General features: G+C 43.2%; 1 protein-coding gene across 2 annotated transcripts; it reads left to right on the top strand.

Annotated features, from left to right (window-relative positions):
- The first annotated feature begins 1,687 nt into the window (after positions 1 to 1,687).
- On the top strand, positions 1,688 to 17,540 carry homer1 (homer scaffold protein 1). 2 transcript variants are annotated; one of them, XM_029444988.1, is made up of 10 exons: positions 1,688 to 2,820; positions 12,881 to 13,037; positions 13,988 to 14,119; positions 14,247 to 14,339; positions 14,761 to 14,814; positions 15,256 to 15,395; positions 15,931 to 16,090; positions 16,174 to 16,284; positions 16,376 to 16,456; positions 16,691 to 17,540. In XM_029444988.1, the coding sequence occupies exons 1-10, from the start codon at positions 2,816 to 2,818 to the stop codon at positions 16,877 to 16,879; spliced, it is 1,122 nt and encodes a 373-aa protein (XP_029300848.1). In that variant the 5' UTR covers positions 1,688 to 2,815; the 3' UTR covers positions 16,880 to 17,540. The 2 variants fall into 2 exon arrangements, with proteins under 2 accessions (XP_029300848.1, XP_029300849.1); XM_029444989.1 differs by lacking the exon at positions 14,761 to 14,814.
- Positions 17,541 to 18,378: the final 838 nt, after the last annotated feature.

Genomic DNA, 18,378 nt, shown 5'->3' with positions numbered 1-18,378 from the left:
GTCTAAATATAATGTTTTGCTGGAAGCCAATATCCAATGTCATGCGTCTGTCTGTAAGTCTGTAAGTGTTAAATTTGTTTTTTTTTAGCTGTGCAATACCAGTTTGGGATCAAACAAATCCCATATTAAGCTTTAACAGTGTATCGAGGGAAACAAAATAGATAAATAACACGTTTATGTCCTCTTTACCCCCTATAACACATATTTATGGCCTACTATGTTAATCTTCAAAAGAAAATCTGCATATTGTATTTAAAAATCTTGTGATCCACACTACGAAAATATCGACCTTGCACCTGTTTATGTCTTTCTTGCTGCATGACAGGGATACTACATGGAAAATGAAGGACTGGGGGAATCGGGGAGGGATTTAGTCAACAGGTTGTATCTGGGCAAAAGTTGTCCTCATGTGTAAACTACCTTCTGTAAATCATAATCTTGCTCAATGGACATGACAAATGTAGGCTAAACATATACTGGTATTAACACGCATGCTTTTGTATATTTAGCTCGTTTCCTACAAATCACATTATACAAGCAGTGAAAAATAAACAACTATGCATTAATACCAGTGGTGGAATGAGCACTCAAATATTTTACATGAGCAAAAGTTGAAATACAACAGTATAAAAATACTCTGTTACAAGTCATGTATTCAAAATCTTACTTTGGTCAAAGTACAAAAGTAAAAGTACAAATTATGCAGAATTTTCATTGCATTTCAGAATATATATATTATATTACTAGATTATATTTAGTGATACATTCAGTAAAGGTAAAGGTATCTTAACCTAAAATAATGAATCATAATGTATCAATGTATTTATATGTTGTATTGCAAATCTGCAAAGAAACTCAAGGTAGCAAATACATATAGTGGAATAAGAAGCACAATATTTCCCTCTGAAATGGAGTAGAAGTATAACATAAAATGGAAATACTCAATTCATTAAGTGATACGATTAGGGATCTGTGCACCTCAGTGCTGCCTGTGTCAATATCTGTCCACAAGATGGCAATCATCAGTAGCATATAACGTGTTTCTGTGTCACTGATAACTGTTTAAACTATATAAATGTCTTATATTATAATAAATTGGTTATTATTTGGTTTTGGAGTGTTTTTTTGGACAAAGCAAAGACATTTGTCCCCTTGTGATCTAGGATACTGGGATGGGTGGCATTTTTCACTATTTTCTCATCTTTAATAGACCAGATTAAATTAATAATTGTATACAAACTAACTGATTAGTTATTATGTATTAGGCTATTATACTGTAGATTAAGAAACCACAAAGTATACACCTGTGTTAATATAAGCCTCACCTTTATCAGCTGCAACATTAAAATGATGGTTACACATTAATTCATCAATAATCATAATCCAACAATATTATTCTGAAATCAAATGAAACTTTTACTTTTGGTACTTTGAACATATCTTAGTTCTAATACTTTTGCACTTTTGAATGGAGGACCTTGTACTTACTAACAGTGTATTTCTACACTGTTGTATTGATATTTTTACACTTCAGCAAAATATCTGAATACCTCTTCCACCACTGCCACATATACAACTTTTATTATCTTTATTTTAGCCACACCGGATGTGAGGAAACGCTTTATTGCCAATTACGTCAGAATTTCAGAGGTGACGTGATGACGTCGTACGGAGCAGCAGTGGAGGATGGAGCCGAGTTAAATGAATGAGATGCGGGCTGATAGAGACCAGACAGGCGGATGATAAGAGGATGAACCGGCCCATGGAGCATCTGGAGCATCATTTAAATCCCAGGGTAGCGCTTAGCTAAATTTACGCGAACAATTAAGTGAACAATAAAATAGTATAGTAAATAATTTTTTATCAATGACTGCACTACATCACTATACATTTTAACGTTTACATTAACGTCGGTGAAGCAGAGCTGTCTTGGAGGATGGTGAAGATAAAACCTGGAGTATGCACCAAGTGTTTTCTATTTTTTCTCCAAAAACACCGGGGATGAAGCTCTCTCTTGAAGGAAGACGTCAACCATCGCAAAGCGGAGTTAAAGGACTGACTGGCAGTTAAAAAAAACTCTAATACCATACTCGGTTGAAGGAATTTAATTTAATGGCACAGCGGACTGCAAGAAAGAGCCAGCGACTGAAAGTGGGATTTATGAACAGTCGGTTTATTGATTATTTGTTCGGCTGAGGATAACTAAATCTACATGTAGCAGTTCGTCAGACTTCATAGTGTTGTACACACAAGCATCTGCTAACGGAGTAACGTTAGCAACGGCTGGATAAAGCTATCTTATTTTTGCGCTATTTTACAACACATCATTTTTGTTTGTCTCTTTCGACATTTTTCTATTTGTATTTAAAAAAGGCAACTTCACAGCCTAAATGATGTTATAAATCACACTGCCTTTCCTGCCAGTGTTGCCCCGAGTTTATCTCGATAATCCTCGTTTGTGAGGAGTTTTATTTTAGCTAACGGTTGCTAACTACTGGTTAGCATCAGCGCTGCTTCTCTACGTTCATCATGCATGCACAGACACGTTTGCTTGGATGAAAGCACCAAACAAAAAAAATGTTCTCAAAGGCATAACAACAACACCACTACCACCAAGCCCATGTCTGGACTGAGAACAGCGCCGTGGCCGTGAAGCCACAACAACCGCAGCAGCTTTGGTTGGACAGAGAGAGAGAGAGAGAGAGAGAGAGGGGATCAAAAGCTGAAGCTAGCCTCCAGCCTGTTCACGTCGCCCTCAAGAGACCACCGAGAGGATCATTTTCGACTCAAAATCCAGCACCAAAATCCTGCAAAGATGGGGTATGTAACTTGCATGTCAAGATACCGTTCTCAACCTACATGTCAGGGTACGACTGACTTTGTTTTTTTGTAGATTTGAGCAGCCCCTCTGCAGATTTCAGCAGGGCACTAAAGCTGAAACACTGTTAGCTTAGCCACCCTTGGCTAACTGTATGAAGAGTTCTCCCGTCAGCTCTTATTAAAAATACTAAAGAAAATGCTGGCCCCTATAGAGCATACTGCCCCAGAGATACAACAAATAAAGCACATACTCCTATTAGAAGAAGCTGCCCATCAGTATATCCACTCACAGCCTCCATACACTGACATTGTAGATTACTAAAGCCAAAAGATTAGGCTGTAATAAAGCAGGCTACTGTTGGTGGAAGTATCACAGCTCAAGCAGTTGCTTATTTTGGTACAATGTGATTAAAAGGATGTAAGACAAACGGTATGTATTACTGTTTTTCTCTCTGTTCCATATGAAATAAACGCAAATATTTTATTTTGTGCTGCCAAAGGGAAAGCATACCTACTTAAATCCCCCACCAGACAATAAGGATCTCCCCTGCATTTAGCTTGTGTGATGCATGTAGCTGAACCTGCAGATGTATGGTGATTCTCCTGATCAAGAGCGACCTAGTTCTTACTCCAGAGGACAGCAGATGATGTAGCATGTGATTGGTTTGTTGTCATATTGTGGGCGGGGTGGGGGTCAAAGCACATCCTCTGTAATTCTCAAGGCCAATGGTTATAATCCAGTCCAACAATCAATTCCTCAGACACAGAAAGACAGCATGTTCTATGTGTGCACTTAGCCCCATAATTAGCAAGTCAGCTGTTCCAACAAGTACTGGAGCTTCTGTTCTTGTATAATAGATGATTGTACACATTGTACACTTCTGAATAAAACAGTGTCCAGGGAATATTTTCTTCTTAACCAGTTAGGACAGTAAGTCAGAGATCAACATGCCCCCAGCATGTTTTCACTAGAAACAACACATATTTTAGAAGCACAGGAATTTAGGTATGACGAAGCAGGGATGTTGTTAGATGGTTAGCTCCATAACCTGTAGGGAACCCATGTAGCTTTAACTTTAAAACCATTTAATAAAATATTATAAAAAGATATTAAGCAATAACAACACGCTTATAATGAAACCTTAAAGATAAATCCAAAGGATAGAACACTTCTTACTTATCTTTATCTCAGGTACACAAATCTGTGCTGCTGTTGATTAAGTGCTGTGTACAGGAGCTGTGAGAGAGCTCTTAAAGTCGCTTTACTCTTAACTATTACACATGAAAGTTGACAATCATAAATCAAAAATGGCAAACACTCTTCTCATCTTCCTCATCTTCTATGATATTAAACTGAATATGTTTGGTCTCTGGAATCAAATCTCTAATCAACTAATAGATTCATAGAATATAGAATAAATCAAATGTAGATGAATCGATAATGAAATGATCATTAGTTGCAGCCCTAATTATCCACCAAGGATGTAATGTTTTCAGTTTGGTCTGATTGTCTGTTTGTAGGCAGGATTACAGGAAATTATTTTCATGAAATTCGCCAAAGAAATGTTTTTAATTTGAAAAAAAAGAACCCATTAAGCAGATCCAAATCACAGTGCAGATATACACATTATTTCTCACTTATGGAACGGCTGTGGCGGAGGTCTGCGCTCTCTGAGTGCCCTTCTAGTTTCAAGTGTTTCTACAACCGACATTGCATGACTATGTATTGCTACGTTAGGTCATCACTTAATTTATTAGTCTTATTGTATCTTCCATGTACAAGGGTTCAGCCATCAGTGCATGCTTGTACCTTGAGAAAAAGTGAGAGAGAAAGACGTCAACCAAAGTATGCTTTACACACAAACACACACTTTCTTCTATCTCTTTTGTATCTGCCGCCAAAAGCTGTGACCGGTGAATGACATCTGTGTTTTTAAACTGGAGGTTGTGCCTTGCCAAGCCCCTGCTGCTGCTCCCTGCGAGTGGGTTAACCCAACAGGGATGCTGTGATCAGAGAGAGAGAGAGAGAGTAAGAGAGAGAGAGAGGGGGAAAGAAAGAGGGAGAGAAAGAGAGAGAGGGAGAAAGAAAGAAAGAAAGAGAGAGAAGCAGCCCTAAGACAGAAAGAAAGACAGAGAGAGAAAGAAGAAAAAAGAAAGCAAATGAACGACAGAAAGAGGGACGAGCGCTCAAGAAACCAGAAAGAAATATGGTCAGCGCGACGCAAGAACGGGAGACTTCTCCCTCTCAGCGGGTCGCCCTCTCCCCTCGCGGGTGCCCTCCCGCTGGCGCTCGCTTCTCTCCCGCGTGATCTCTCCCTCGCGCGCTGTCTCGCTCCCTCTCTTTCTGCACCTGCTCCCTCTCTCTGCTCCTTCTCCCTCCCTCGCTCTCTCTCTTTCCCTCCCCCGCCCGACTCGTTTCCCTCCCGCTGGCGCGCGGACTCGCGTTCTCGACTGCTGGCTCTCTCTCACTCTTCTCCCTCCCTCGGTTCTCTTCTCGCTCTCCCTACCTCTGTCTCCCGCGCCTCTTTCTCCTCCCTCTTTCTCGCTCTCTCTTTCTCCCTCTTTTCCGTCTCCCTTCCCTCGCTCGAGCTCGCTGTACGCCGTCGCCCGCGGTCTGCTGCTCCTTCCTCGACTCTGTTCCCGTGCGCGGCTCCTGCCTCGGTCCGCCGGGAGAGCGCTCGCTCCGCGTCGCGCGCTCTCTCGCTTCGCCCGGCCCTTGCTCTCGCTCTCGTTCTCCCGCCCGCTCTCCCCCCTCGGGCTCTACTTCCCGCCCGCGCGCTCGGCGGCCTCTGTTCGCCCGCCCGTTCGAGGCGCGCGCCCCCCGACGCTCGCGTCGCGGCGCGCGCGCGCGCTCGACCACCCGCGGGAGACGCTCGGGCTCCCGCAGCGCGCGCGGGAGCCCTCCCTCCCGCTCTTCGGCGCCCTCCCGCGTTCGCTTCTCTCGCTTTCTCCTCTCTCCGCCCGTCCCCCTCTTGCGCGCTCGCCTTGCCTCGCTGCTCGCCATCCAGAGTTGCGCCGCGCGCTGTGCGCGCCCTTTCGCGTCTATAGCTTTCGCCCTCTCCGTTGCGCCCGTCTGTCGCTCTCTCATTGCCCCTCCTCCCCGTGTGCCATCTTTCTTCGCTTCGCTCTTTCTCCCTCGCTCGCCATACGTCGTGTCGCGTGGCGCTCGTGTTCGACCCCCGCGTATCTCGCTTGCTTTGCTCAGCCTTCCCCTCAACTCCCTCTGGCGTCTCTCTGGTTCGCCACGCACTAGATTTGCGGCCGCGCGCGTTCCGGGAGCACGCCACCTCTTGTTGTCGCTCCTCTCTCTCTCCCTCCCTCTTGCGTTCGGTTTTCACTGCGCTCTCCCTCTTCTCGTTCGCGCTCGCTGTGCCGGGCGCCCCGCCCTCCTCCTTTCCGCTCGCTCGCCTTTCCCCTCCCGCTCTCGCGTGCGCCCTCCCTCCCGCCCCTCTTTCACTCTCTCTCCCACCCCTCTGTGCCGCCTTCCTCTCTCTCTCTTCCCGCCACGCGTTCTTCCCCTCCTCTTGTCTCGTCCGCCCGGCCGCGCGCGGCCAGCTAGCGCTGCGTCCTCTTTGCCGCGCGCCGGTCGCCCGCCGGCGCGCTCGTCCGCGGGCGCCGCGCGCGCGCCTCGCGCTCGCGGGCGCCCCGCCCGCGCCGCCGCCCCTTGCGCACTCCCCCGCCCCACTCCCCTCCCGCGGGCGCCGCGCGCGCGCTCCCGCCCAGGGCGCGCGCGCGGGCTCGCTCGCGGGCGCCGCCTCGCCTCGGAGCGCTCTCGCGCCGTCGCGCGCGCGCGCGAGCTCTCGCGCGCGCGCGCGCGTTCCTCCCCTATCCCTCTCATCTTTCTCTCTCTCTTTCCTCTCTCTCCCCCATCCCTCTCTCTCTCTCTCCTCTCGCTCTCGCACGCGCACTCCCCCGTGTCGCGCCTGCTCCTCTTCCCCTTTCTCTCGTCCTCGTTCAACGCGCTCGCTTGCGCCGATCGCGCGGGCGCACGCCCTGCGTCCCCTCCAACCCCGCTCTCTCTCCGCTCCCTCACCTCCTCCTTCTACTGCTCTCTCACTCTCGCTCCGCTCCTCTGCGCTTGTCTTATTATGTTTGCAGCTCATGACCAGCCCTGGGTCATATGGTTGTTGCCATGACGACACAGCAGCTAAGATAGTAATGCAGGGTTATCTTTTCTGTAAGCACAGACTGCAACCGTCCGTGCTCCGACACAGTGTTTGATGAATGAATGTTTTATAATGCTAGCATAAATTAATATGGCTTTTTTAAAATTCTCATTTTAAGAGTGAAGAGTTCTTAAGAATAAAATGAAATAAGTTGAGTGACTTATTTCCAAGAAACGTCACACACCATTCTGGTAGACAGGAGATTTAAAGTCGTCCTTTCCGCATAATTCTTTGTGGAGAAACTCAATTTTACAAATCTGCCGATTAAATCAACTAATTGATGATTCGACAAAATCGAGTGTTTGTTGACTAAGAATTTCTTTAGTGGAGGACAATCCAATATGTCCATTTATCAATAGTCGATTAACAGAAAAGTAATCGTAATGTGAATATTGTTTTCTTTGTCTTTAATGATATAAACTATACCTAAGTCATTTTCTTCTTGCTTTTCTGACATTTTATGGACCAAACGATTAATCAGTTTAAATAATAATAAACAGATTCATCGATAATGACACAAGATTCATTGTGTAACTGTGCGTGAGCCACGTCAAAGATAAATCTTTGGGTTTTGGATTGTTGTTTGGACAAAACAAGACATTCATAAATCAGGAAAATAATGATCAAACTAACTGACAATGAAAATAATCTTTAATTGCAGCCCTACTCGTAAAATGTAATTTGACTAATATTAAAAGTTGGTCTGAGTATAAATGTGACATCAACAAGACTCAATGTCCTGAGGACTGATTTGCAACTGTGCCGATAAAGAACGTACTGTACGTAGAGATAATCTGAGTACATTAACTTTTTAGCCACAGACACAACATGTCTTTGTCTCCCGGGAACACGTGTGTCTGTGGGCGTCTTCGGTGTTCTGCTGGTTGTAAGTAAAGAACTGCTGATTTGATAACATCTGTGGTCAAAGCTCTTGTCATTGAGACTTGACTGCCTCAGTACGCTCCATTGTGACAAGGGATTATGGACTAACAATCGCCTCACACTCTCATGGAGACACACACACACACACACACACACACACACACACAACGAGGGCAGATTTTGATCTAGGCCACGCTGTCAGACTAATGACACCCTGAAATGTAAAATGACCCGTTAAAATGTGGTCAGGGCACCCACTCCGAGGTCAGCATGTTTTCCAATAGTCAAATTAAAGTAGTGATTTAATCAATCTGATTAAAACAATGCTGAAGCTGTATTTTACTAAATATTTCTTGGCCTCGTAGCGATCGCCACGGTGGTGAAGGGAAAGCTGCAACGTGTTCTTGCCACGCGGACCTTTAGTTAAGTCGGTCGCTTGCCGCACTTGTCGATCTCAGACTGTCGTTTCTTCAGCTGTGTAAGTACTCGGGAAATATTAAGAATATTTAGTTTTTCTACTTTTTGTTATATTAAACCATTTTGTGGTATGAACACACTGAGACGACACACCTGTGGCGACTTATTACTCGACGTGTGGCACACTAATACCCACAAAATATAAACTATTATTACCTAAAAACACACATATTGGCTCCAACAGCCTGAAGGAAACTAAGTTGCATCGGCTGCGTCGTCACTTAATAATAAGATGAGATAAGACAGAACTTCATTCATCACGAGGGGAATTATTGTGCAGCAGTTGCCGTACAAAGTAAGAAAGAGTGCAAATAAAAACAACAGATTATCAATCGTCTAATTTACTGCCTACAGCATTAACCTCTCCTGAATTACTTCTGAGGAGCACATCCTTTGCTAACTCATGTTTCGTGGCAGGTTCCATGTCCTGGATGCCTTCAGGGTCCCGGGGGTAACGTAAGCAGCTTGTCCTGCTCTTTATTAGATTTTGTTTATATTCCAGAAACCCGGGGCCAAAACAGCGTTTCATTCACCAGACGCACACGTTGGTCCTTATCCTAAAAGTAATTTTCCTCTTGTAATATTAACATGCTTTTTGAATACACGAACAATGAAGAATAAATCTAAAAAACAGGGTTATGTTCAGATGAACTCAGAGTCTAAGCGTTACTACTATAATACCAGGACTAACTCGCTCTGTACTGCAATACAAGAGCAACCTTTCTATACTTCCATGTCTTCTGCATGGATCATGGGCTGGGGACGCCAGAGCACAAAGCTTGCCATGCTTTAGCACGAAACCTCCCAAACTCTCGTCTTAAACCGAGCTTTACATAATAACTCGTCCTGAACACGTCCTGGTAGAGACGGAAGAGTTGCTGTAAGCAAATCATGTCAGAGGAAGTAAAATGTCTTCATGATGCTCACACGAACACCTCCACAGCAAAGACAAATGGACATTTGATTAAATATAAAAGCTTGTTTTCATCTCGTCTCCTCATGTGCTGTGCTGGGGCTGAAGAAGTATTAGTAGAAGTCAAAGCAGCAATACCACAGCGTAGAAATACAATAAGTAAATAAAGTATTCATTGTGCAGAATTGGATAAATAGTGACATTATGGTGAGCATCACTTTGATGATGCAGACAGTAAAAGTGCAGCTGATTTCACTAGTTAATATACTTTATGGTTTATAATAATACATCATTTTAATCTGCAATGTAACTACAGTTGTCAAACAAATGTAGTAAAAAGTTTCCCTCTGACATGTAGTGGGGTAAAAGGAAAGTAAAGTACCTCCAAAATTGTATTTAAGTAAAATACTCGAGCAAATGTACTTGGTTACATTCCACCCCTGGTACTGCTCTACATAAATACCCTACATATTTAACATACCGTTACATATATACGTGTATATAGTATATTCTCCCCTCACATTACCACCGTCTCTCTGATTAACTGTGTCCATCTTTACATAACATCTGCTGACTTAATTAACACGCTGAGACGTGACGAGAGGATCCCAGAGAGGCTGAACACTCATCGTGTCCCAGAGGTGACATGTCCGCCCAGCAGTCACGTCTACTTCCCCTGGAACACACACACACACACACACACACACACACACACACACACACACACACACACACACACACACACACACACACACACACACAGACGTCTTGGGACCAAATCTACATGAAATGAGTCCAGTGGCAAAGTAGATTAAGTGCATTTACTCAAGGACTGTATTTCCATTTTATGCAACTTTATACTTCTTAAGCTAAATAAACTCTTTAAAAAGCTGAGGTATTAGTACTTGTAGTAAGTAATAATACTTCCATCCCTGCTAATGTTGAAGAGAAAAGCATTCAGTGCTGCTTGTGAAACTCAAGCTCACTGTGGTGTCGGAGAGACCTTTTGTTGTTTTAGTCTTTTAGATACATCCAGGAGATTATATAAGTAGCTACATGCAGATTTAAGAAGAATATGTTGTGCTACTTCAGCGTCTCACAGACAGCCTGAATGTAACATGACGCGTCCCTCTTGTTTATTTCTGTCCAGAGGAACTCAGATGCAGCAGAAATTGGAAGTGATTATGTTTTGCATTAACCTGTTTCAGATAGGTATCAGCAATGGTAGCCAAAACACGTACAGACGTCACTGTCGGCATGCAAACACGCTAAACATCCGCAGGGAGCATGAGCATCTGATTACTTATAAAATAAGACAGTTAAACTATTTGTTCTGGGTTTGTTTTTAAAGAGTTAGAGGAGAAAGTTGCAGCATAGTTTCTTTGTGTTCTTGTATTTAAAGTGGTAACGTCGTCCATTTGGACCTCCCTTTTTTACAGTTTTACAATCCGTCTTTGTTTTGAGCTGGAGAAGAATCATCGGTCCCACACAAATGAAACATTGGGATGTTTCCAAACACAGTCTGGTCTGGATATTTCCAGACATACATCTTGCTCAGAGATCTTTATGGATTTGTTCAGAGCAGTTACATCTTGTGTTGCTTTAAATCCAAAGAGCCTGGTAGTTTGTTCATCCATAGCAATGTTGGGAAGCCGTCCAGAGCCTGCGGATCTCAGTATGTTGGCACAGGTGCTTCCAGGTCTACGTCAGAGTTCGCTCCGCTGCTCAGCTCTCACACATTCACACATTCAAGGCCTCGCATGACAACCTGACGCTTCGTCTTCTAGCCGAATCAGTTGAGCATGTCACCTCTTGAGCTGCCCTCTATGGGCCGACAAATACAGACCAACTGTCTCCACAATATAGATCACATGATCTCAAATCAATTGAGCTGTTGTTGTTTTAATCAGTTCTAATCTTTGTCATGCGAGCGGCTCTGGAGCTGCACCAGCGTTAAACAGAGGCGTGTAGAGCCACTGCTGCACATTTGCCGCCAACATATCTCCATCAGCAACTGCTGTGTTGCTGCACTACCAGAGACAAGACGAGGGGGGTGGGGGGGAACACCCATTAGGCCTTCACACTGAGAACAAGTGTGTTTCTGTACAAATGTCTCAATCTTCACATGTGGTGAAAGGTGTAAAGTGGCACAAGAGGGTTCATCAGCAAGTGAACCGTTTCCTGTTTCACAGATGATGACGAAGCTGTCTGTCATCATCTGTGAAACAGGAAACGGTTCACTTGCTGATGGATGTCCATGTCTGTGTTCGCACGGCTGCATTGTTCAGTTCTTTTTCTTCAAAAGTAAAAAGCAAATGAACACACCTGGCCGTTTATTTTTTATTCCAACAACACATGAATGCAGCACAAATGCAGCACAATGCAGCAATGTTAACAAAAGCACTTTTTTTATTTTCTCTGACTGTGTTTTTTGTGATCGTCATGCACCATAAAACCGACGCATATCCCGTGAATGTGAAAAACTATTTGGCAATAAATTAGATTTCCGTACACTTCCCAAAATGAACAAGTGTTTTATGCACCGTTAAATATCATTTAGGTCGTCTGAATCCGAGCATTATGCCTGTTTGCGTGACATTATCTTTGTCAAGCTTCAAAGAGGCTCTCTGCTGAACATAAGTCATTTTAAATGACTTCATTACCCCCGGGCTCTAAAGATTCATTAACTCCAAGTAATGGAGTCATCCTGGAGTTATGCATTTATCTGTGTTTTGGAACATTGCTGAAGATCTCCGTTTATGAAGCACATTTTAACATTTTCTTTGAAATGTATTTGATTGTGCACCGCTCCTACCAAATCTTCTGCTTATAGAAAGCACATTGAGTATACTCCCTATCTGCCCTCTTGTGCCACTTTACACCTTTCACCACATGTGAAGATTGAGACATTTGTACAGAAACACACTTGTTCTCAGTGTGAAGTCCTAATGGGTGTTCCCCCCCCCCCCCCCCCCCCCTCGTCTTGTCTCTGGTAGTGCAGCAACACAGCAGGCTGGTGAATTATGAATGAGCTGGGAAGCTTTTTCTCGCACCTTCCTCCTGATTCTCCACATTCTTCAATACTTTCTGTTCCTTTCCTTCGGCAGCCTGTTGGAACCTGTTCACACGTTTGCTCGTGTCTTTTAGACATTTTAGTGGCGCGGCTCTAGAAATGGCACTTTGGTCCAAACCATTGGATGGATTGCAATGAAATTTTGTACCAACACTCATGTTCCCCAGAGGATGAAGAGCACTGACTTTGGTGTTTCGATGACTTCATCCTGATAAACATCAGCATGTTAGCATGTAGCTCAAAGTACAGCCTCGCAAAGCTAGCATGCTAACAGTTCTGCAGACTTTTAGTCTTGTTTTATTTTTATTTTGATATCAACGTACGTCTACTTGAACACAATGGTTTGCTGAGATGTGGCGGCTGCGGTGATTTAAGTGTTTGTTATTTTATCTATTTCGGTGTAACCAAAGCTTGTTTTTCCTCCTCACAGGCTGGTGTTCAGTTACACACATATTTAAATCTTAACCTCAGAGTTGAGGCACTTTAAAAAAAAAGATACTATTATTGACTCCCTTCCTCCTCCCCCCCCCCCCTCTGTGTCTTCCACAGAGAGCAGCCTATCTTCAGCACCCGGGCCCACGTCTTCCAGATCGACCCAAACACCAAGAAGAATTGGGTTCCCACCAGTAAACATGCTGTAACGGTCTCCTACTTCTTCGACAGTACCAGGAATGTATATCGAATCATCAGCCTGGACGGCTCTAAGGTGTGTGTGTGTGTGTGTGTGTGTGTGTGTGTGTGTGTGTATTCAATATATCTCACCTGTACCTCACAGCTCGTGTGACTTGTTTACCTCGGCCTGACTCCTCTGTGCTGAGGCCGTGAAGGAGGCGGTCGGGCCCGTCATGTGTATCTATGTGGCAGTGATTATTTTAGTCTTGAGAGGTGCAGGGGTGGAGTTAGTTATGCAAGAGCCTCTCTGGGTGACGACTGCTGTTGTTGAACCGGCAAGTTTTCGCTGTGTTCTGCTGGAAATAGCAGCGTTGGGGCGGGCTGGTGCTGGAGGACGTTATTATCCAGAGAAACAATAAGTGTTCTCAGCAGAGAAGAAAGAAATCAGAGACAGATGCCACACAATGAGAAATATGTCGGGTTGGGTTTCTTTCCAAATTCCAGAAGCGAGACATTTTTTTGGAAAGTAGATTTCCTAAACCAGTTTAAAGTTCAAACAATATCTACCAACTAAAGAATGATTGTTTAATTGTATTAAATTGTACTTTCTTTATAATCAGTAATCATCAGTTGTTGATGACGTGCAGACGTTGATGCAGCTACTAGGCTACTTCAATATATATATATTATAATATTATAATATATAATATTATAATATAATAATAATATGTTATTATATATTATAATACATAATATTATAATATATAATAATATTATTATTATTATATAATATATAATATTATAATATAATATATTATTATATATTATAATATAATATATTATTATATATATATAATATAATAATATATTACACAGAACTCCGACAGCAGCCCTCCCCCTCGGGTCCCTGCTCCATGCTACACCAGTTTGGGGGTCCTTGTCCTGAAAACGTTGAAGATCCCCGTTTCATCTCATTAAAACATATTGTGCATTTGACAAACAGTATATATATTTTTACTTATGGATTTGTTTTGTCCTCCACAGGCCATTATCAACAGCACCATCACCCCCAACATGACGTTCACCAAGACGTCGCAGAAGTTTGGCCAGTGGGCCGACAGCCGGGCGAACACCGTGTACGGCCTCGGCTTCTCCTCTGAGAGCAACCTGGCCAAGGTGAGAGCCGTCACACAGAGGAGTCCTGATATTAATATTAGTGTGTATGCTTTCCCTTTTATATAAATAAATTACAAGGAAGTTGTGTTTTATGAGTTGTAGTTTTACCGGCTCCTCTTATTTTTAGTTTGCAGAAAAGTTTGCAGAGTTCAAGGAGGCAGCGCGGTTAGCAAAGGAGAAGTCTCAGGAGAAGATGGAGCTCACCAGCACTCCCTCTCAGGTAACAAACACCTGCACGCCACATGACACCGCTCACCTCTTTATTAAAACTCCAGATCCATACATGCTGACTGAGGTTCCTTCTTGAGATGTTCAGGCCGGTACTTTCTGAGATTTGTGCAGTTTAAGGCACAACAAATCTTCATCCTGATCTCGTCATAAGCGTTAAGTCGATAAGTACACTTTGCAGTGGAGTACGTTTTCCATTCAGAATCAGTTAATTCAATGTTTATATGTTAATAACTTTGGTAATGAGCCTCAATGCGACACCAAAGCCAACTTAGAAGAATGTGAAACTCTAATGTAATCATGTACTGAGCTGTTTGATGTTTCGCTCAGCATTACGCTCACATTACAGCCGCTAAGCTAACGCCCTGTGGCTTGTTTTACCTCCTCTGCTCTCCCGAATGAATCCTCCTCAGGGTGGCGCTGTAAAAAGGAATGTGTTGTCAGTCAGCAAACCTGGTAAAAAGAAGGTAAAAAATGAATTGAAAGAATTATTTTCATGACTTCGATGGCTCTTCTCTGTGTTTGTGTCTCATAATCCACATTTTAAAGAGCGTTAAATGAGAAGATACTACTCTCTTGTCTGTACATTAAATATGAAGCTACAGCCAGTTAGCTTAGCTTAGCATAAAGACTTGAAACGGGGGGAAACAGCTAGCCTAGCTCTGTCCAAAGGCGACAACATCTGTTTACCAGCAGCTCTGAAGCTCGATAATGAACATGTTATATGTAGCTGGAGGTGGTTGCCTTTAATAAGAGCCAGGCTAGCTGTTTCCCCCCGTTTTCAGTCTTTATGCTAAGCTAACCCTCTCTAGCTTCATATTTAGCACGAATAAAGTTTTTTCCTGTTGCTTTAACAAAAAACATTTTTAATAATAATATATTTTATTGTCTCGCCGATGTGGACGCAGGAGTCGGCTCCAGGTGATCTGCTGTCACCTTTGGCGCCAGAGAGCATCAACGGCACAGACGACGAGCGAGTCACACCGGACACACCTCACACCGAACCCAGAGCAGAGCCCTCCCAGAATGCACTGCAATTCTCACACAGGTAAGCTAAAGCCAGCTACAAGAGGAAGCAAAAACCTCATCATCGTAGCTGGTGGCAGACCCATATACAGGCGGATGATGTCATTATTCTTTAGCCAGTACATTGTGCAGAAGACATTTCCTTCATAATGATAATAAGTTAAAGCAAAAACACTTTTCTTCCTTCATTGTTCAGACATCCTGATCATGATCACATTCAGGAATGTAAATGAGTTTCTGAGAGTGCTGATTTAAAATGAAATTGGAAAAGTGCAGCACGGAGCGCTGCGGCTCACGTCCATTCATTCATTCATTATTAATCTGGTCCCCGGGCCTCCGGACAGCATTAAAGCATTACATTAAAACACTATGCATGCTTCCTGTTAATTAGAAACCACTAAATGAGTGGAGATAGTTTTGCTTAACTTTGATATTAATGCAGCAGAAAGACTTAGTTCAAGTTCTTAGTTATTCATGTAGAAATGAATAGAACAGAAAAGCTTTCTTCTCAAATAACCCCGATAATCACACCAACAGTCTTCTTCCTCACGTCCCAGTTCACCCAACATCAATAAGCACTGGGAGGCCGAGCTGGATGCACTTAAAGGGAACAACGCCAAGCTGACGGCGGCTCTGCTCGAGTCGACGGCCAACGTCAAACAGTGGAAACAACAGCTGGGGGCCTATCAGGAAGAAGCGGAGAGGCTACACAAACGGGTACCACTGCACACGTGGAATGATCGGATTTAGAGAGTTCATTTTGACCGCGTTGCGACGAAGACTTTTTCTTTGTATTCCAGGTGACGGAGCTGGAGTGTGTGAGCGGCCAAACCACAGTGATCAAATCCCAAAAGACAGAACTCAACCAAACGATAGAAGAGCTGGAGTCAGCGCTGAAGGCCAAGGAGGAGGTACGAGGAGCGCGTGACAAGTGTGTGTCCGGAGAAGTGCTACACGTCTTATTTGATGTATAATATTGACTCTTTCTTGAATAACTTACAGGAGTTAGAGAGACTTAAAGAAGAGGTGGAGAGTGCCAACGAGTTTCAGTTTCAGAAAGACTGCCTCACACAGAAACTGCGGGTGAGTGAAACACGTCCGTGCAGTAACTTGTGATGAGCATGTTGCTGCTTATGCGAGTCCAACAATGTTGTAGGAGTACAATCAAAGTGATGAAGAGAGCGATCCGCCCGTTTTAAACCATTTAATGACGGTTTAAGAGTTTCAGTTTAAACTAGTTTAAAGCACCAAATTCTGACATTTTTCCCCGTAAATGTATTTATCTGCTAAAACAACCAACGAGTCGTTTGCTTCCAGGACACGGAGTCGAGGAACCAGACGTTGGAGGTCCAGCTGTGCGATCTGGAGCAGTGTCTGGAGAGCAACCAGCGGGAGAGGGAAGCCTTTCGCAAGAGCCTGCGCTCGCTGCTGGAGCTGCTGGACGGCAAGATCTTCGAGCTGACGGAGCTGCGGGACACGCTGGGTAAGCTCATCGAGAGCAGCTAGAGAGACGAGTGCACCGTCAACCAACTTCATCATCAGCGCAGCCAGCGCTCAGAGAAGAAACCACCTGCATGTCGGCACTCGTGTCGTCACGGACATGTAACTTGAATTTCTTTTCTCCACGTGTAGACGTGTATAAGTTTACACACAACTTTATGCATTAACGGTACACACTTCTTTTTTTGCTACGTCAGATGCGTACATGTTTACAGACGCGCCAAGTGATGGAGGCTTTGCTTGGATCATGCCTTCCTTCTCTGGAATATTCTTCTCTTAACGACACGGAAAAACTTTGAATTCAATCGTTTTGATTTCTTTTTTTGGAAGAAATCTGTTTGTTTTTTTTGCTCCTTCAAATCACGCAGACTTTTATCAAATGGACACGAGCTGCGCTTTCTTTTCCCAGCTTCACTTTGGTGCATTCTGGTCACCTGGTTGGTTTTTTTACCTCCCCATCTTTTAATCATCGTCAGCCAAATGAACACTTGGGAGTCAGATGAGAAGGACTCGAGCTTTTTCCTCAACTCTGATTCATTCTTAGTTATTTGAACTCTGGAGGGTGACGAGGCGCTAAGAATGTCATGAAGAGAGAACTACAAATGTTCCTCCTGTGACTGAAATCGACCGAGGGACTGCCAAAAAAAAAAAAAAAAAAAAAAAGGACTTTGTCTTATATTCTTATACAATATATGAGCAATACAAAAAAAAGGGAGCATCAGAGGGTAAAGAAACACTTTCCACTCTCACTTTCAGGTACTTTTACTCCTCTCGGATACGTTTAGACCACAAAACGAGATTTTATTCACTTTCTTTCTATACACTTTTTTTTAAAGAATATAAAACAAATTCATAGTGCACTTGTAAAAATGGAGTTTGTGTGTATGAGTGAATCTTTCCTTCTCCTCGTGCAATGATTGAATCCTTTTCTTCTGTTAATTTATTACTAACTGTTTCTGATGATGAAAGTTGTACAAAAGCAAATAACTTTATTTACATCTCGTTTTCACTTAATCTTTTTTTTTATTTGTTTTTGTTATCGTCTGGTACGGGGGGGGGGGGGGGTGTCGAGGTAGTTTCGGGGTTTTTTTTTTTGGAGAAAGAAAATGGCAATATTTTTGAACTATTTATGAAAATGAAATGAGAATATAAAGAGAAGATCGCAGGTTGGATTTGCAGAGAATCTTTTTTTCTTTTGCCAAATAATGTTTTCCTGTACAGATTTGAACTGTTGCTGATGTTGCCTTTGGTACAGAGATGCATCAACGGTAGCTAACTAGCGGTACTTTATTTTTTTTGTGGGATTTACTATTGCCAAAAATTCAGCGACGTTAAGAGGGATAGTATACGATACACCCGAAGAACACTATTTAAGGGCTTGTTGTTGGTTCGGGTACATTTGGGAGACTTGAATGATTTTAGCGGTGACTTTATCACGTTGAGAATTACGAATATTGCAGCTTGAAAAAAAAAAAAAAAAGGGAAAGAAACATTTGAATAAAACT

The sequence above is a fragment of the Cottoperca gobio genome, chromosome 12, assembly GCF_900634415.1.
Source record: "Cottoperca gobio chromosome 12, fCotGob3.1, whole genome shotgun sequence".
NCBI classification, from domain to species: domain Eukaryota; kingdom Metazoa; phylum Chordata; class Actinopteri; order Perciformes; family Bovichtidae; genus Cottoperca; species Cottoperca gobio.
The sequence above is the reverse complement of the archived record's forward strand: the minus strand, read 5'-3'. Positions and strand labels throughout refer to the sequence as shown.

What these genes read in the sequence shown, in the direction of transcription:
- homer1 (XM_029444988.1), top strand. An exon ending in GCACTGCAATTCTCACACAG is followed by an intron (nt 15,396 to 15,930) that starts GTAAGCTAAAGC and finishes CTCACGTCCCAG; the next exon opens with TTCACCCAACATCAATAAGC. An exon ending in CGCTGAAGGCCAAGGAGGAG is followed by an intron (nt 16,285 to 16,375) that starts GTACGAGGAGCG and finishes AATAACTTACAG; the next exon opens with GAGTTAGAGAGACTTAAAGA.